The sequence below is a fragment of the Seriola dumerili genome, unplaced genomic scaffold, assembly GCF_002260705.1.
Source record: "Seriola dumerili isolate Sdu_G_001 unplaced genomic scaffold, Sdu_1.0 BDQW01000138.1, whole genome shotgun sequence".
NCBI classification, from domain to species: Eukaryota; Metazoa; Chordata; class Actinopteri; order Carangiformes; family Carangidae; genus Seriola; species Seriola dumerili.
In genome coordinates, this window is record NW_019174393.1 from 5,743,352 (window position 1) to 5,764,250 (window position 20,899).

At 40.5% G+C, this 20,899-nt stretch overlaps 1 protein-coding gene across 2 annotated transcripts in view; it reads left to right on the plus strand.

Annotated features, from left to right (window-relative positions):
• anks1b (ankyrin repeat and sterile alpha motif domain containing 1B) overlaps positions 1-20,899 on the plus strand; it is a 228,075-nt gene that overhangs the window by 135,815 nt on the left and 71,361 nt on the right. Inside the window, exons 16-19 of one of the 2 annotated variants that reach the window (XM_022749064.1) lie at positions 7,781-8,418; positions 9,101-9,223; positions 11,313-11,382; positions 13,360-13,466. In XM_022749064.1, coding sequence (XP_022604785.1) covers positions 7,781-8,418; positions 9,101-9,223; positions 11,313-11,382; positions 13,360-13,466 — 938 coding nt within the window. Of the gene's footprint in view, positions 1-7,780; positions 8,419-9,100; positions 9,224-11,312; positions 11,383-13,027; positions 13,467-20,899 lie in introns of those variants that run through there. The other variant, XM_022749063.1, reaches the window with a different exon arrangement.

Here is a 20,899-nt window from a genome sequence, read left to right on the forward strand (position 1 = left end):
CCCAGCAACAGCCCGCCAGAGTCCTACACTACCATCTCGATGTGGGTTTGTTAGCATAGCCTAGCACTAACCAAGCGTCAGCGCCTGAGGCTCAGAGAGCTGATAATGATTTATCCAGACCTGTGGCGCTTAGGAAATAGAGCTTAGTCTTTAATCTCAGGGATGACTGACAGCTCCGATATTACTCTGTAGTTTTTAATAACAGTCGGTGCCGCACCACAAGAGACAGAACGATGAACACAGTGCTATCAGATGTTTGGATCATCTCCCAGCCCCTCACGCTGCCACACACACACACACACACACACACACACACACACACCACACACACACACACACACACACACACACACACACACACACACACACCACAGCGTATGAGAGCTAGCTTGTATTGTTTTTGTGGTGTTTGTGCGTCTCTGTACATGCCCACATTTCATTTTAGTCATTGACCACAAAAATGAGGGACACGATAAAGGTGCTATGACACAAGTTCGTTTTATATCCTGTCATATAATAGTTAGTGGCTATCTAATTTATTTTAATGGAAATTTAAATGAGTTTATGACCTTCAGTCTGTGAAAATCAATAATGAATGAGATTAGGTTTTTTATACCATTCTTCAAAGAAACCCAGCCTCTAGTGGACTGTTGTGCTACTGTGTGGACTGACTGGCTTTACTATGACAGATCAAGCGTCATTCCCTTCTCCCCAGTTTCTCCTCCCTCCCATTTCAAATATAAACTCCAGCTCCGTATCCCCACTCATTTCTCTACCTCCTGCCCCCGTCTGTCATTCAATCCTTCATTCTGTCACTCCTTTATTTCTCTTGCCACTTTCACAAGTGCTCATGCGCCTCTCTGTCTCTCTCTTTCTGCCTGTCATTCACTGTTATATGCTCCCCACATACCCCCTCACTTTACCTCAGCCTTGCCTCCATTCGTCAACCATTCTTTGGCTTTTCGGTTTGGTTGCTACAGTTTGTCTCTCCATAACTCATTTGCCCTTCCACTCAAACTCTGTTTTCCATTCAGTCAGATAGCCATGCTTTTTTTTACCCTTGCTCTGTTTTCTCTCTCTGTATGTCAACGTTTACCTTTTCAACCTCCCTCCTCCCTGAGGTCCTTTTTCTTCCACTCTCCTCTTGTTCCTCCCTTCCTCATCTTCTTATATTTGCTTTCTCCTCATCCTAACAACTGGGGCAAGACACCATTGGTGATGACCACTGCTGTAGAAACTGTTTATTAACGAGCAATTAAACATGCCTTTAAATCTTGCAGCATGTGTGAAAGGAAAGGAAAATGGATTCACCCTTCTCATATGCAGATGCACATGTTTTCTCTTTGCAGATACATCTCCCTCAGCACCTTCTGTTTATATTTTTTTCCCTTCCATCCATTTTATCCCTTTCTGGATTTAGATACTGTATGATGGGCTTCAATTAGACTAGTGATTCCCTATTCAACACTAAGAAATGAGATCTTACTGCTTTAAGTGATTTACTGGCAAGAGGTTAAAAATCATTTTTGGAAGAACATTTACTTTACATGCCAATATGAGCTGGTCTAGGACCAAAGCATATGACATACCAGCTCTAAGCAGGATTCGGATAATCTCCATAATTAAGCATACTCAGAATACTCGGTATGCCCACTTTAATTTTTGAGTGTGCTGTTGATTGAGACTATTGTCTAAGAATGCGGTGCACAAAGTAAATGGAGGAGCCGCTCACAGGTACACAACATTTAAACAATTTGCCAGTGGTACTAAAACAGCTCAAGGGAGATCATACAAAGTTTATTTGTGTAGCACATTTCAACAACAAGGCAATTCAGAGTGCTTTGCATAAACCATAAAAGACATCAAGACAGCACTGGGGGGAAATGGTAATGATTCCTTGCCCTGGTTCACAGAAAGCTTGTTACGACATTTTGTTTTTTCTTTGTAAAGTTTTAATAAGCAGCGGTATTAAAAAGTCCTAGCTGGGTTGACATTTGTGCATGTACTGTGCAGACCTTTTTCATGACATTCTGACATGTCACAGCAGATTAAGCACAGGTGTAACTAATAATGTTAATTATGCCTGTATTCCATTTATGTGTACAAGTTCCAGGCCTTTGATATTGTGCATGCAAGCTCACTGTCATGGCTTACTGGAGTCCCTGAATAGAGAAATGCCATCTAATGTCATTAGTTACACCTGAGCTCTTCCTCCAATAACAAGTAAAAAATGTCTGTCAGCACATAACAGCAAATAACATTGTTTTCCAGAATTAACTGCAAAATACAAGACCTATGTACCGTAGCACATATTGTATACAGTACAGTACATATGAAAGTGGGACACAGAACAACTGTAGATGTTAACATACCTCAGTGTAATGAGTGTTACCTTTCCATTTTTTGTTGACAGGACAGTAGAGAGTTGTAGACTGTTAAAGTCCAATGTTTTGTTGTCCCATGCGGCCACCCCGACTTCCTCCCTATTCTGACTTCGTGGCTCTGTAACACCCCCTGACTTCCTCCTTTGCTCCCATCATAATTACTGCAGCCACTAGAGGGCTTTGTCACATAAACGTCATTGGGGCATTTATTTAAATGATGCTGCTGTACCAAGAGAAGTAAAATTTTTCACAATACTTATTTTTGGTGCTTGATATTTATTTTAATATATATATAAAATATAATCATTATAATTTGTTCTCAGATTTCCCTGCAGCTGTCTCATTATCTGCAATGAAAGCATTTAATGTTTTCTACTGCAAGTAGCTCACCTTTTCCCTTTGTGCATCTTATTATGCAATAATAATGTACTGTGTATTATTGAGTCATGTTTTCATTACATTACATATTCAGTACCTGCTCAGAATCAATATGTAGTGTGGAATTGCAATGCAGCTGTTGTATCTTATATTGCTGCACAACCATAAAACCCCAAAGTGTTGAATTTCATGTATTTTTCCATAAATAGATGCAGTGTTTAGGTAAATTAAATAAAAGCTCCATTCCAGATCTGTTTCGCTCCCACCCACTCTCTTCCTCTCTGCCTATTTTCCTCTGATAGGTGGGTGGTGGATGGATGTACACAACTGAAGGTTGTGCCTCTCACAGTTTATCAGCTTGAGGAAGTGATGACCTCACACATCACTGAATCAGTCAGTCTATCAATAACATAACTGAAGAATCTGTCTTTATTGGGAGGTATTTAGTGTTGAATCAGTCCTTAACTAGCAAAGAGTTAATCCTACACCAGCGAGTAATATTGTTAAATATTTATTGTTGCACAATTACATATATTACTGCGGTTGTTAGGGATGAACACAACTTATCCAAATACCAATCAGCTTCTAGGTTGTCCTGCTACATGCTACAACTTGTGTGTTTGCATAGTAGCTTAGCAATAAATATGTAGGTATGCAGAAGCTGTCTCACCATCTGATTCTTAGACATTTGCTGCGTTTCAGCAGAAACGGAGTGGTGAGTTACTATAAATGTGTGCAGTACAGTACATACAGTGTAATTGTGCCTTAATTTGAGCTGATACTGCCTTGGATTCCCAGGTAAGACACACACACACACACACACACACACACACACACACAGAGACAGTGGACAGTCAGTGATTTTTAAGGTCAGGAATGGATAAGTAATGAAGGTTAAAACAACATGCAGAGTACGATTATTGATTGTTTATAAGGGAAGAAGAAAAGAAATGAGACTGTCCTGCGTGAGTTGAGCTAAATTATGTTTCTTTTGCGTTATCATCCTCTAATTTGTTAGCCACAAGTTGTCAGTACGTCAATATTCTCAACAACTCAATCAATGTTAGGGTTTAGTTCCTCTTCTTCACTTGAAATAATTGTTTTCAGAATTTTTTTTCTTCCAAAAGTCTTTCGTTTTTTGCATGTAACTTTCCTTCTGCCCTCTCGAAACCTTTACTTTTGCACTTGCAGATTTCTCTGTTCTTTTTTTCTGTCTAGACAAACACACACACCTGCTGATTTGATTGCTGTGTTTATCAGCTGTACACTTTTCCCTCGCTCTCTTGAAGGCCGAAGACACTCAGTCGCCTGAAAACTGGGAGAGATGCTGGGGCTCTCTGTTGCCATAGCGACCAACAGGCTCACCTGTTGCCAACAGTTCTGTTCTTTAAAAAGAGGAGAAGCATAGAGAGACTGATAAAGGACTGCAAAAGAAATGCACAGTGGGGCCAAGAGAAGCACATACAGAAAGAACAATGTGTAAATTAGAAATAAAATGTAACTTAATGATGCCTTAAAGGTGCAGTCAAAATGTAGGACTTTTATGTAAATCCAACCACCCATTGTTATATTGCTCGGATTATCTCCAAAGATGTTCTCTGTGTGATTTATCTGAGCAAAAAAGATTTATAATGTAAAGTCTAGTGTAATTTGCAATGGTATTGTTTATTTAAATTTAATAATTCACAAAAATTTATTCTCTGACATATTTTCAATGGTCAATGCTTTGGATATTGATTATGGTCAAAATGTAACGTCTAGAAGACAATGGAGGCAAAAAAGATACATTAAGGGCTGAGAACAAAGGTTGACATGCTGTGTATTTATAATGATCTTTCCTGTCCTGTTATCCCATTAAAATGTTGAGGATTAGTCATAACTAAAGAGCTTTCAGCTTGTGTACGAAATAATGATAATTTCAGTCCATGTGACACTTGAAGATGAATCATGTTTTCAACCATCATTACCTGCACATTGTTAATGGGTGTGTGCGTTATACTCTGAAACACAGAGACGACACAGTTGAGGTGCAGTTAAATTCACCTTCAAAATCATATGAAATGGCTCTCAAATTCGAGGACTAATATTAATATTGTTCCACTTTCTCCCAGTGTTATTCTTTCACAGTACGAAGAACTCAAACACCTCTCATTAATCACTGTGAATGATTCTAGTTAGTCACTCTTGTTGGGGTTTTCTCAGAAAAAGCAGCCAAGTATCTTCATCAGACCTACATTTTCTTATGAAAGTCTGTTCTGTGCCGTGTTACCTGGCTTTGCTCTGTGTCATTGGCTTGCATTATGTAATTGTTGTATATGGAAATGTGGTTGGATGTGCTGAGGACAGTCAGGAGGTGCTAGTTAAAACTGGCTGACACCAGAGACTGTGTGTGTGTGTGTGTGTGTGTGTGTGGGGTGAGGAGGTGGCAGGCAGCAGGAGTATGTGGTCAAATCACAACATTGCAATTTCAGTCTGCGTGGGGCAGCGGGGGCACATGCAATTATTCAACTGACAGTTTTGATTACAACACTGGAGTTTGCATTTGTGTGTGGACAAGGCACTGTTTGTATCTGTTCTATTTCCTGACTATGTTGTGAGACTGTTGAGAGGGTGTGTGTCTGCGTGATACTTATCAGTGGTGAGATTGTTTACATGGCCTGGTACACAATCTTAACACACAGTGACAAGAAACAGAACAGAGATTTCTATTTCACACACACACACACACACACACACACACACACACACACACACACACACACACACACACACACACACACACAGTTTTTTTTTCTATTGCAGCACTCTGTCTGTGTGTTTGCTTGGCCGATGAGGTAGATCATCATGTTTATGTATATTTTACCTGCTGATGAATTATCAGCCATGACATTAAAGGATCACACCAGGGGCTCTGCATGTTCTAGCACAAATTACCTACAAATCACAGTAGCCCCAGTACACTTTAAATGTTAGCCATGTTGTTGTTTTAAAAATGTATGAATGTAGTTTTTACACTGTTCCAGCCATTAATGCGTTTCCATTAATTCCAGTACAGTATGGAAATCTATTAGCTGACTCTTAAGAGTTGCCCATGTTGTGTCATCCATCACAGTGAACATTGAGGCTGCGTTCATTTTTGTGAAGGTTATAATAGTGCTTGCTCATAATCTTCTTATGAACTGCATTAACATGCAGTGATGATATAACTCTGACTAAAAAAAGTGTCAATATGCTGCTAATTGATAACGTACAGGAGAAAAGAATGGAAACAATGGTTGTCTTGAACTGTAGAAAAATTCATCTTAAACTCTACAACTTAACATTTTATTTTCATAAAATGTAATAAAGTGCTGCGTGATTTGCTTCAATAATTGATTTTTTGGCCACTTGGGGGCAACATAACAAGATAACCACACTGAAACACCCACTAACAAGTCGATATGGCATTATGTCTTAGCAGACATTAACAGACATGGAGCAACATTAATATTAATTTGAATTCTTGTTCGCAACTCCTGAGAGAACTATCTGGCTCTTAAGCTGCTAGATGCTCCACTACATTCTCAAGCTCTTCACTACCTCTTTTTGTCTGTTGTTTGTTGCTAGGCAGGTAGGATACTGTTGGTTTATCAGAGCTTTTTTTTTTTTTTTTTTTGCAAAAAACAGCTGCATCTGGAAAAAAGTCGCTTTGTGATTGAACAAAAACAGTTAAGTTGTCTGCCTTAAAACCAAAACAATGGGCTGAAAGACACTACAAAGCTCTGAGAGGAACTCCAGAGTCAGGTGATGATTCTCTGTGGATTTGTCGCATTACTAATCCTTCATTTGAATTTACAATCTCCAACACTTAATTCACATCTGTCTGTGCTTCATCCTGTGTCCCTGTCTGTGATTAATTCTCTATGATTCTTTTCACCAGCCTACACACCTGTCTGTCTCTCTCACTTAGTTTACATCTCTACTAATCATTCTAACGCCATAAATTTAACATTTAGTTTCAGTCACAATGTGGAAGAGACCTTGTGAAACTGTTAATATAAAAGAGCAGAGCTTTTCCCTCAAAGGAAAAGCTACAACCTGAATCTTAGTAGACCACAATGTTGCTTCTTTGCTATTGTCTTGTATTGAATTGACGATTTCTCAAAGAGAGTTTGAGAGTCACACTGCTCTGGTGAAGTGTAATAAATAGTCAAGGTAGATGAAGAATAAATAATGTACCTGTTATTATTCCATGTCTTGTATCATGAGGAGTACAGCTTTTTAACATGCGAGACAATTGTTGTGACCTCAGGTGTAACTTGTTTTCAGATGTGAGCGTAAGTGTACATAATCTGACAAGCGAGTAGTCAAGCAAACACACACACACACACACACACACACACACACACACACACACACACACAGAGAGAGACATGCATCTATAATTACACAAATACAATCAAAAGAAGCTTTCAGTGGCTTCTTTCACCCCCACTGCACACAGACAGTGAGCGGGCCTCTGAAAGCATCCCTTCAAAAAGGAAAAAATTAATAAATAAAAAATAGTCAATGGTGTAAGAACGTCTGCCCCAATGAGATCATGCAAACATGAATAGGTTCAGACACACACACGCACACTTTTGGACACAGATAGTGGAGCAGCAGAGGTTTAAAATCCAAGTCAGGACTTTCAGCTATTACTCCTTAGAGAAACAAACAGCTTTTCTACACGGGAGCAGAAGATGCATTACCTCGTTCTTATCTTCCTATTTGCAGCTTTGGTTGTTTTGCAGTATTTGTTTTTTTTTTTTTTAGCCTCATTGCGTTTATCTCTCTTTGTTCTGTTGTGTACTGAGAATTTCGCTCAGCACTTTTAAATATTATTGTGTATTTTATTTGTGCAGTGAGTGTAAATTACTCATCTCTGTGTTTTCTTGTAAATTCATTAGTGGTATCATTGTTTTGACGGAACCATGTTGTGCAACTCTATATGATTTAATCCTAATCAGTCAATGTTTTTGTGTGTGTCCTACTTGCAGACGACGGGCCGTACCAGCGAGACCCGCCTCCCCCTCCTCCTCTCTGTTCTTCCTCCACATCAAACGCTCTGTTGGAGGAGCGAAGGAAGAGCCACATCCCAGAGGAGTTTGCAGGCCTTCTTCATGGATCATCCCCAGCCTGTGAGACCCCTGATACACCTTACCATCTTTACAGTCCCAAACCTCGTAAATATGCCTCTACAGATGTCCAGAGCAGTTTGCTGCAAACCCCAGAGTTCAGCATCGTGATTGGAGGAGGACCCACTCAGGTCTTCTCCAGGACAGGGAGTGAGTCGTCGCCACAGAGGACCGCCAACGACCCCCAAAAGCCGCAGGTGGTGTACCGGACTATCTTCCACACCAGGGTCAACCAGGACCAGGCTCGACCTAAGAACTGCAATCAGTTAGATCCACCGCGTGGGTGGTCTACACTAGACCGCCCACCCTCCTACTCCTCTGGTCAAAACAGGGAAGTTCCAGTAGGTGTGCCAAAGGACAGTTCATCTGGGCCTGGCTACGAAGAGAGGGCTTGCACCCTGGGGAGGATGAGGTCTATGCCCCGCAGTGTGTTGGACTTGCAGTTGTCCAAGTCTCTGTCCAAGTCTGATTCCAACCTGGTAGCTGTATCTCCCATACAGGTAGGTTATTGTAAATAATCTCACTGTCTAAAACCACTGATTCTATTTACAATCACAGCATTAACTGTAACGTGTTTTATGAAACAGAGCACGGCATTTGTGTTACATTATGAAATCAAGTTAAAACTTTAACACTATCATGTTTCGTTCTTCTGAGACGTTTATGTAAGAGGCCAAGGATAACATGAAAGCCTCTTTTAAAGTTATAAAAAGTTTCTCTTTTTTATAAAAGTTTAGGTCAGCACCAAGATCACAGTTAGCAATGAAAGCAAATGCTTTTACGGTAAATATTCAGTTGTATAAATTATGCAGTCATGGAGGTCGTTTGCATCTTGCTGTATCATGCAGTGTGACTTCAGAAACAGCACAGAAGCCAGTCCAACCAATGAGATAACTCACTAATCTGGGCCACAGTGCTCCCTGCTGTGCAGCACATTTTATGAGATGACTTCTTTAATTCATAGTAAATAAATCATAAGCTAAATACATAGTCTGTTTGATGAAAATAGCTTCATTATAACCAAAACTTTGATGAGCTGAAAGGACTTAGTTATACTCTAAACAGTTTTTAGTGCTTAGTTGTCCATATTTTTAAGGTTAAAATATTTGACAACCTTTGTAGTTTATTGCCTGTAGGTTAATAATGCTTGAAAACAAAATGGTTGGTTTTTGTCTGGTCCAGGAGGAGCATAGTTGGGGGTCTGGATCTCGGGGCCAGGGGCCTGGAAGTCCAAGCCCAGGAGAGGGAGCCAGCCCAGGGGGAAGACTGGAGAGAACGCCCTCCTTTACTGCTGAGTGGGAAGAGGTAAGAAGACATTTTTTGTGACATGTCAAGCTTTTTACCTGATGTTTATGATCAATCTATATATTGTAGAGGGAGAAGATCGACCAGTACCTGTACTGTGACACTACATGTGTTTCTGTAGTAAAATTTATTAAAACCATCATGTTTTTCAAAGTAAACTGTCTCTGCAGGGGACAGTTGAAATCTCTGCACCCACAGCTGTGAGCTGCTTCAGTTTTTTCTCTTTGAAATCCACTCAGTTACTGTGGTACAGAAGGAGCCCCAGTGCTAATTTAACATGCTTGTACATTGATTTTCCTCTGCAACCAGCACCGGAGCTGCAGGGAAGACCAGATATCAGAGAGAAAGCCGTTTCTATTATAGAGGGTATAGAGCGGAGGATGAGAGTGCTACGTTTTTTTGGTGTGTTCGCGCTGGGAGCTTCTTGGATTTGTTGGATCGTGCCTCTTTATAAACAATGTGGGTCACAGATGCATTAGCCTCTGCTCACTGACCATCGTTCACACCACAGAAAACATAGACTTTGAAAACTGATGCTCATGCGTGTTTACACCTTGAAAATTAAGAATTTCATACTATTTTTCATGACACTTCTTTGGAGAATATTATAGGTAATAATGAGGGTGACTTGATTAGTATCTCTACTTACTTACTACTAAAAGAATGCTATTGCGTGAGTAAGTCCACATTTGCATGTACATGTTCATTAGTTCCTCAGCACAGCTCATAACTTGCTGATGGTGATGAATTACCATATGGAATTTCCCATAATTTCTGAGCAATTAAGGTGACCTTTCCTGTTTAATTGCATGCTACGGGAGGATAAGATAAGATGGCTTCAGGGAAATTGTGGAGTGATTTATGGGGATTTCAGAGGGAAAAAAATAACAAAGTTGCTCTATTCGCAGCACATGCCAGAGAGAGAGTTGCATTATTTGCAAGAGACGAATCACGAGGGATGTCCCACAACAGTCACTGATCTGAAGATATCCATACTCATTAGTGCTACATGCTAGAAGAGGCAGATCAATGCGTGTTACAAATTTGTGCATTAAAATCGGCATTACCTTGAAAATCGCTGAAGTGTTGAGATTATTTTTTGTTATCTGGATGTTAATTAAAAGCTTGTAGTGAAATGTGGGTTCTTCAGACATTCAGAAAGACCTTTTCCATCAAACAGGTGTTTAATCTAGAAAACTGTAGCTACGGTAGATCGCTGAAAAGATATTGCCAGCGTGTTGGAACTTGGTTCTTATTTTTAGTAGTTGCCCATTTTTCCTATCAGTAATTAAGTTAGTGGTGAGATGTTATAATGCAGTAAAACAGTGAGCCAACAGTAAAAATTGTTCCATAGAGCTGAGGGAATCTGCAGACAGGTGATAATTCTGTCTTTGTCGCTATAAAAAAACCCCTTTCACAATACTCAAAGTAATCAGATCAATTGCTAGTACCATATACACATTGATTAATGCAGCTTTAAATCACCTGTATTGCCTTTTCTGAGTGTTTAGCCTCTTGGTTCTATATACTAAGTTCATGTGAACTAGTGCTTTGTGTGATGCCTGTTTATCCTGCTCCAAATATGAGGCCAACTTCATGGTCCATCAGCTTGTAAACACTGTTTGCATTTGTCAGACCTGACCCTTAGAGTGCTGGTCTTGGACTAGTGGCAGCAAAGCCAGGCTTCTCTGACCCATGGTGAGCCAGCAAGCCTGACAGGTGGATGGATGTGCAGGTCACATAGATCAGTGGTTAGCAGCAGGTCCAGGGTCAGGGATGAGCGGTCGACAGCCAGCAGCCAGACACTAATGAAGCCACAGTAGTTCTCTCCAATCCAGTCTCCCTCCTCCTTCATCTCTGCTCTCCTCTGTCTAAGTTTCCTGCTAACACATCTTTTCCCCCTTTGCTCCTCCATACCTTTTCAATTCACTGGTGGAATGATTGACATTCAGTGTGCTGGCTGGCGTCATGTTATGTGACACTTGAATCCAGAAATAGGGGTTAGCCTTATTACTGGGATATGACTTTCCCTTGCACATGCTGTACATCTCTCTAATTCTGGTTCTCTCTCTCTCTTCCATTTGTTCAGATCGACAAGATAATGAGCTCTATTGGGGCAGGAATAGGCAGTGGATTGGACATCAAGGAGGACATCTCAGGTAAAACATACACAAATATGTATATGTGAGTAACTTGAAATGAAAGGATAATTCCAATTTATTGCAAATTGGGTTCTGGTATTCTGGTAGTTTTAGTCATTATCAATATTGGTTATGATAGCACTGCCCTCACCGAAGTAATTTCTGATTTCCGAGAAAACATCACAACAACAAAGTCTAGCAGGGCAATAAACACAAACAGCTGTGAACAGTGTAGCCAGGTTATTTAAACTAATTTATTTGGAGGTAAAACAAAAAGTCACTGCATGTGAAAGCAATGCTCCTCATTTTTCAGGAAGACAGTACAACTATGGAAAGTAGTTGAACCAGGAAGTTGATGTGTCAACTGTGATGGATGTTTTACAATAGACTATTTGGGTAATAATTTCAAACACAAAATTTTGAAAAAGGTTGGAAACCTCTGCCCTAGAAATATCCAGGTAAATTCACTGGATAATAACTGACGTGGAGCCCTTGTGAAATGATGATAATTGTCTTCCTGCTTGAACTTGTGCTAGAAGCATCTTTGATATCACTGATCAGAAAGATGATCAATACTATAAAAATAAGACCTTAGTTGTAATAATCAGGAATTATCTTATTTGTGTGTGTGTATCGCTGTGGGTAAATGAGATCTTTGGTGACACTTGAATGAAGTAAATTTTGTGCACATCAAATCCCTGTTTTTGCCAGTTTCTTCACCTGCGTACCTCGAATCCTCTGCTACTCATCTCTATTTACTGCGTTCATCCCCCTCTCCCTGTGTTAACTCCCCCATCCTCCACTTCCCGATCCCCTCCCCTCTTCCTCTCTCCCTCTCTCTTTTCATCTGTGAATGCAAAGCCTCTGCTAACCATGGTTACCACAGGGAGAAATCCTGTTTGTGCCAAACCAGCTCTACCCCCTCCCACATCTATTCCCACCACCACCGCCACCACCACCAACACACACATGGCCATAGCACACCACACACACAGGCACCACACATACACCACAAACACATACATATAGATGCAACTGCATACATACACTCAGTGTGGTTTGTGTGTGTGAGTGGGAGGGAGCTTGGCTTCTTGCAGACAAAGAAGCTGGAGCTGTTGTGATGGCTGTTATCAGCAGAGCGAGCCAGATATATGTAGAGCGGCAGGGCGAGAAGGAGCAGGGCAACGATCGACACCTCAAGAGAAGATAGAGACAGAAGGTAGACAGAGGAAAGTGAGAGAGAGCGTGAGGGAACGAAGGAGGAAAGCAGCGCTCAGAAAGGAGAGGGAGAGAAAGAGAGAGAGAGGAGGCTGCAGAAGCATACAGATGAGAGTGGGAGTACTTGATAAAGAGAAATCTACAGCGCAGGCAGCTCTCGCTCTTTCTCTCTCTCTCTCTTACACACACATACACTCTCACATACACACTCTCTCACACACACACACGCTCAGGGGAGCAGCCAAGCGAGCGCAACAGCTGAAAAAGAAAGCGGCTGCTGTGCACGACAAACACACAGTCAGTTGCTTTTGCTTGCGGATCTGTAACTCCAGTCTTATCCAACACCCACCTCTGGCAGGATTTTACCCCCAGGACGGAAGCTCTTTTCTGGATACAACTTCAGCCTTCATCCCCTTCTCATCCTTCCTCTGGCTGGATTCAGAGAAAGCAGCATCTGGACGCCTTAACCCTTTACCCGCTTGCACCCTTGCATGCTGACCCCGTCCATCCTCACCATGTCTCTAGCCTAGCGTCCCCTTCCCCCTTTTCCTCCTCCTCCTTTCTTCACCTTTTCCCCCCTTCTACCTGCCTACCCTCTATTCTGCTCCTACTGCTGCCTTGCCAAAAGACTCCTCAAAAGCATGGCGGGCTCCTTCGACAGCCACTTTGCCCGCCATAACATGATGTGGCAGTGCCAGCTGTCTCAGCCGGACTGTTGCTGCTACCGCGTGGACGGCTACTCCCTACTGAAGCGTTTGCCCCTCCACCCCCTCATAGGTCCCCGCTGCCCGCTGCAGTCTGTGGGCCAGTGGCTTGACTCCATCGGCCTGGTCCAATATGAAAACCACTTGCTGGCCAATGGATTTGACAACGTCCAGTTTATGGTGAGTGTTTTTACAAGTGTTTTTGGGGAAAAGAAGGAAGCAGTAAAGATTTAGATACTTTGAGTTTAGGATGGGGTATGATCATACATTTTTCCTCCCTTCTTTTTCTGTTTTTTTTTTTTTTTTTTTATGTTTGCTTTGGCTTTAAATGTAATCTCCTCTCTCTGTTTGTCCCACCTCCTTCTAAGCTCTCTCTGCTCCCCTAGGTGTTACTCATCATCTCTCATCATTTTCTTTGCAGTGATTAGCAAGACTAGTTTTTTTCTCTTTCATTCTGCTTTCTTTCAATTCTGGATTTCCTCCTTTTTTTATCATCTTCTGTCTTTCTCTCTTTCTCTCTCATTCTTGCTTTCCCATCATCACTGCCTCTCCCTACTGATGCCATGTGAGGTCCTCCTACGCACAGAAATCCTACGCCACATCTCCACCACAGCAAAAATCCAGCTCCAGCATCAAGCTGAACACATACACACTCGTACTAAAAATGCATGTCGAAACCATGGTTGTCTCATGGTTTTTGCATACTGTTACACACGCACACACAGAGAAATTTTGCAGGTATGACCACCTGTAGCAATTGCATCAAGATGCAACCATATGGGCTGTTCATCTCCAGTGATTAATTTTTTGCATTCAGAAACACTTTTGATGTTGGTGTGAGTGTGTGTGCATGTGTGTCTTCCCCAGGAAGAAGGGGTACATGAAAGATAAAGTAGGAAATGAGGAGAAAGTGGGAAAGCGGAAGAGAAGCAAAGAAGCCAAATTGAGAGAAACTGCATGAAAGGCAGAAATATGGGAAACAAAGCAGAGGGATGCTGACTGGATGAGTTTATCTGGAGTTTCAGATTGTCACTATTGGGGGGAAAAAACCTCATATCTTCGAAAAGACAAATTTTCAGTGGTTTGTCTAAAGGATTTTAGAACCAATAGAAATGTAGTATTTTACCAACCAGTGGAGGAGATTTTAATGTCTCATGTTTCAGTTGCAGCAGGTTTATATTTGTAACTTACAAGGTTTTCACATGATGATACAGGGTTTGTGCTCCTTTATTTTTGACCACAACTAACAGTATGTAGGCATTTGTACATTTATGTATGTAGGTGTGTAAGTGTGTGTGTTTGTGTGTGTTCCAGTCCTCCACTCAGTATGACCTGCATCTGTTGCTTTGGTTACCCTGGCAACAGGAGGAAATCACAGAATCTCTCTGTTTCTTTCTTTGTGTATCTCTCCCACACGTGGTCAGTGTGTATCTGTATTTCTGTTTTTGGTCACAAGCATACTTACGCATTTAATATGAATTAGTTAATTGGTTCTGGGGCTGGTAGGAGGTTGTGTGTAACCCGTGTGTGTGTGTGTGTGAGAGGACACTCTTGCTCCTCTCTCTGTTACTCATCTACATTTGTCTCAGATCTCTTCAATGGCTAATTATCATTTTTCCATATTAACCAGTCATAGACTGCGACTAACACACCAGCATGCACATGGCGTCATACTCTCCTCTTCTGTTTCTCCCCGTCGCCTTCCTTCTTTGTTTCATGTCTTGTCCATCTTCCCCATTCCCTCCTTTTCTTTCTTACGTCAGTGTAATTCAGTGAAGCACCATTTGCATAATGTTTTGATGAAAACATGTTGCCAGAGTACACATAAATAATACATACAATGAACACATTTTGTGTGTGTGTGTGTGTGTACATATATATATATATATATATATATATATATATATATATTCATAGTACATGACGCAGCTAGTTACTGATGAAATAAATAAAGGGGGGAAAAAAAGGAAAAATCTGTGAATTACTTATTACTGTGTATTTCTTCCTCCCTCTAAATCCTTGCAGTGTATGATAATGCCTTCAGCATTAATATTATTTTGAACAGATTTCACATGGCTTGTTTTACAGGATATCATATAAAGTTCACAGGTAATAAAGAATATTATTTGGCTATAAGCTGTGTAAGGCCTAGGCCAGTGATAGGCTGTGTTTTAGCCTAAATCAAAGCGTATAAGGTTGCAATAGAGAAACTGCATACCTAACCTACCTACCTGCTACCTAACCCTTTTGTCCAAATTGGTTTGAGTACCACCTCTTGTTCATTAGCCGTAATTGATTTTTTTTTTCTTTTTTTTGGTCACTTTGAGGCAGCGCAACAAGCTGTAAACACAGCTTTACATATTACCACCTTACCATGTAAATTTGTTATGAGAAACATTTATGCAAACAGTGGCCTTGTTATGCATCCAGCAGTTCCGGAGTAACATTATTATTATTAATTTGGAGGTGTTTTTTTGTCCAGTATTCAATCTCATTTTAACTCTGCTTTGATTTCTACCAATTCCTGAGAAAAATATTTGGCTTTTCAGCAGCTAAATGATCAACTATACTCACTAAAGAGTCACTAACATTGTCTGCTCGCTGTTTGGTGCTGGGCAGACTACACAAAAAGTTTGTTAGAAAGAGTTTGCTGAAAACAGCTGCCTGCTACAGGTGGAAACAGCACTGATGAGGGCAGTGAGGCTGAAACAACTGTAATGCTGTAAACCAAAATAATGAGCTAAAAGAGCTAAAGCTCTCCATAGAGCTGAGATAAACTACAATAATGCTTCATACATGTATTCATTGCTTCAATCAGAAGCCACTGGGCACAAGATTTATTAGTTTTCACTCTCAAAAAATTACCTTTTATGGTTAACTGTCAGTAAAGGAATTCACAACTTAACCAAACCCTTCACAACTGTCTCCCATTTAAATTTAAGTTTGATTTAAGTTAAATTCACTTTTTTGTTATTAGTAGAGCACACTTCTGCCAAATGTTGGATCATTAGTTAATTGCTGTGTATTTACATTGGATCAAACACGTCTTACTGCAGGGGTAAGTAAGTGAACCAGTAGAGGTAGACAAGGAGTCACTGTGCAGCAGCTATGGGAGTGTCCAGGCAACCGTTAACATCAGATTTAACCTGTTCACATAAGCTAAAAATCTCTTTCCTCTATTAGTAATGTCCCCAGGTGAACCCTCCATTCATTTACACTCCTTCCTCTTAGTCTGGCACACACACATACAAGCTATCATATCAGCGTGCCAACATATTTTGCTCTCTTTTGCACCTAGTTTGTAGTTGCTAACAGTTTTTGGCAGTACTTGTGAGAGACTTTTGAGGGATTTTTTGCTCTCATGGCCTCGCCCCTCTTGTCTAAAAATGTTCCTCAATAGCTCAGTTGCCTCCTCTGAAATGCCTTTAGATACAATTAATATTGAAAGGAACTGAGATGAAACAGCCTTGCAAACATCACGGTGACTTCAAAGTCCTTTTCGTGAGTGGGCCCCTCTCTGTGTCTCTCTCTGTTTAAAGGTTTTCTGGTGTCCCGCTTGCTGAATAGAGTTTTACCCTCTTTGTTGTTCGTGACTAAACAGAAGACAGTTAATGTTTTCCAACCTTGGGAAAACTAGTGGTTACCACAAATTGATATTAATGCAGCTGAGACACGGGCTACAGGAATTACATTGATATTTGTAGCACTTCTTTTTTTTAATTAGTGGCCGTGGATCCTTCAAGGAGATGTTTGGGTCAAATTCATTTCAGCTTCACTCTGTATAGGAAATAAAGTTAACTGGCAGATTCAAACTCGAACAAGTCACCGCATTACAAAATAAAACCTTTTTCTTTTTTTTCTTTTTTCATTTCAAGACGAGTTCAAGTTCATCTGTAGAATTGAGTGGTTTGCAAATGAATTTGACCTTAAATCTGATCTGTATCAGTGTATGACGGCAAAAAGGTAGTGTGCAGAAATGTATGCAGACATGCACACATATACATAAACATGGACAATTCCCATCCAATTCCATTACCATTTAGCACTAATGGGGGTCATTATAGTGGGTGTGTCTCATCACCTTAACCAGCCAGTAGAGGACAAGTTCTGCTGGATTGATGGACAAATAGCAGTGGGGTGGAGCGGTTGTTATGGAGACAGCATTTAATATGAAGGACACTGGATGGAGACTAATCACACCCTTTTAGATACATACATGTATAAGTGAGTGAGAAAAAGAGGAAAAGCAGAAGACAGACAGCGGAGCTGAACAAAGACAATTGATTGATATAGAATATAGAGATTGTATTGTGTTTGTTCAGACTGAATACTTAAAGACCAACTGAAACGACTCTGGCTAAAAGCAGAATCTGCAACACAGCACAAAAACAGGCACAGAATTTGAGCCACAATCTAAATTAGTTTTCTAGCTAAACAAACATGTACCATGGAAAAATGCTTACTAATGTCAGTTTGCTAGCAAGGCTGTGAGTGAAAGTGAAACACTGAAAGCTACTGACACATTTTTTCTTTGAAAATTAAAAAAAAAAAAAAAAAAAAACTTGCATTAATTCATTAATTTTTTTCCCAGCAGTGGCAGCAAAACAGGCTGTAAGCAACAACTTCAAAGTTTGATACAGTGAACTTTACACATCAAACAAACAGGGAGTAACATTGCATTTATTTTGAGTTGAATTTCTGGCTAATCTGGCAAATGGAAGCCCAATATTCACTCTCCTCTTAGCTCAGTTTTTTCTCTCCGGTAACTCCTGAGGGAAATATGTGGCGTTTTCACAGACTAAGTGCTCCACTACATTCACCAGCTAATAATTAACTTTGTTTGTCTGCTGTGCTGGGCAGGTAGTGTACAGAAGGTTTATCAAAGCTTTTTTTTCTGAGCTGTGTGCTGGGTCTGGAAACACTGCTGATGAAAATAGTGGCACTGAATCAAACTGGTCAAAGTTCCCGCTGTGAAACCAAAAGAGCTGAAAGAGGCTAAAATGCTGCATTGAGCTGAGGGGAACTGCAGAGTCGGGTGATACAGTAATTCTCTGTTTGGTAATCACAACGAGTAACCCCCCTTCAAACATTTAATAATTTCGTCATTTCTGCCATTGTTCATATGTTACATATTAATTGATGACAGGGATGTCTGATTGGGATTTCAGTTGGACTTTGAATATTAAGCAGTTTACATTGCAAGCTTCAAAGTAATTCAATCAGAGAGGAATGGCCTGCAGCAATGTCTCAAGTTCATACATGTTCAGAACCACTTAACGGTGCCATCTTTATGGGACTAGTCTGCCCCAAATAGCCCATTCACCTTGACTAGTCCTCTAACTGCCGTAACATTGTCCCTGTTAACGCTCATTATTGCCATAAAGCGTAGACACATGCATGGCACACCAGCATAGACAATCAGATATGTGACCAGAATATGAGAGTGAAAGGAGAAGAGATAAGGAGGCTTATAGTGGAAAAGCCTGATTTGTTGTGGATCACTTTAGATACTAGAGAGACTCGTCAGGGGGGACAGGCATACAAACAAATACTGAGGTTAAAGGTAAAAGAAATTCATGTAAAAGCTCTTTCACCATGTTGCTTTTTTATTTGATTTCATGCAGCACAATGAGCTAATGGAAAGAGAAAAGCCAGTTGATGAGGACAAAGGTAGAGTAGTGTTAGGACTGCACATGGAATTACAAAAATGGATGGGGGCGCAGTGTTAGATAGATAGCAGAAGTGAAGAGCTAATGTATGATATCATGCAGTGTTTAATCTGACCAAACTGTTCTACGAAGGGGTGCAATGAAACAACAATATTAGAAATGAATTATTGTCAATATTCTGTTCAGAGGTAGCACCTCTAATCCTTCTTATAAAAGAATTTATCATTCTGGAAGAGAAAGTCTTATGAATAGCAGTGTCACTGAGTAGGGAACTTGCTTTAAGAGAAACTTAAGTCACTGCCTCTTCACATAAGCACGAGAAGATATCTAACACTTAAAAGTTTCTAAAGAAACCAAAATGAACTGAGAAACGGTCTGAATAGTAAGTAAGAGAGAGGCAACAAAATAATAAGGAAAGAGCACAGCTTAATATGATAATCGTGGAGACCGGCAATGAAATGAGCAAGAAAAGGTGAGGGAAAGAGAGAGAGAGTGGGAAATACAGTTGGCCGAGCACGATTTGTAGTACTCACCTAAGCTCGTTGGTGTTGATAATGGTGTTCACTACCATCACTGAATATCAATTTTTGCTCCATTTTAGTCTTGCCTCAACCCCCTGTAGTTGTACATGAATTTTAATTTCTATGTTCTTCGTGTCTGTGACCCACTGCGGCGCTGTCATTAAACAGTGCGGTCAAAGTATCACAAGCAAACCACAGGCCATGGCAATTGTTTCAACATTGAGGATGCTAAACACCTTTCACCACCAGCAAAATGGATTGTTAGTGTTCATCATGGTGCTGCCCACCATGTGTTTAGCAATTTATCAGACAAAATAACTGTTTGCTTCCAGAATAAAAAATAAACAATGTAGGCTGTAGGAGAGGAAGCTGAGAGTTGCCTCTGTTGTTGCTCTCTCAGTTTTGCTAATTTTGGTTGTATTGATGTTTTCATGTGATATTTATCCCATGATCCATCATGTGAACTTCAAGATGGCAGATATGGGGCAAACATAATGTTAAGATAGAAAGTGAGAAAGGACAAAATAGGTTTGGAGAGAGAAAGAACAAACATTAAGGAACTCAATCTTGCTCTATCAGGGGCCCAAAAGGGAGCAATTAGTCATGCCTTTGAATCCCCCCACAATCTACTCTCTGCTGAATCTGTGAGTCATTACTGTGCTCTGAAGTTGTAGCATGGTAAGTCCAATGTCGGCTCTGCTCTGCACTCTATTAATCAGCCTGGGAGCTGATCTATGAACTGCACTCTTCTCACAGAGGCCCTGGCGTACAGGTTGGTGAGGAGAATGAGGAAAGAATAAGTTAAGCCACAGGATGAGTCCAGTGAGCTGCAGGGAGAGACTAATGGGGCCCTGGAGACAAGTCTTACTAATAAGCCTGCTGCTACATCACACAGTTTAAAGGGGATTTTTGTCCAAAGTGTGTTTACATTTTAAATGTGTAGAGGACATGCTGGGCGATCATGTGGTGCAAAAATATTACTGACATGGAAATTAACCAAGTGCATGGATTAATGACCATGTGTTTGGTTTAGCGATCTGTACACAGGGATTAATAAACTGAGAGGAAAACATAATGTGGAAAAGCAGAGTAAAGATATTCATGGAAATGAAAAGACTTCCGATATGGACCTCTAACCTTCAAAATCAAATGTGTGGATGTACTAGATAGATTTAAGGTACTGCAGTTAATTATTTAAACATTTTCTATCCACTAAATGGAAACACAGATTAATAATCAGTCTCAGAAAAACACTGAGATGCCATATGTCATATACCATGTGCCCAGCATGCCGCAGATGTCAGACTATCAGCCACTTAGAGCAGTGTGAAAGACACAGTGTAAGTTCTGTTTGATTGGCAATGTAAAATTTATGTGAGGCTGAAGTATTGTAGTTATAACCTTGCTTTATCTGTCAGAGGAA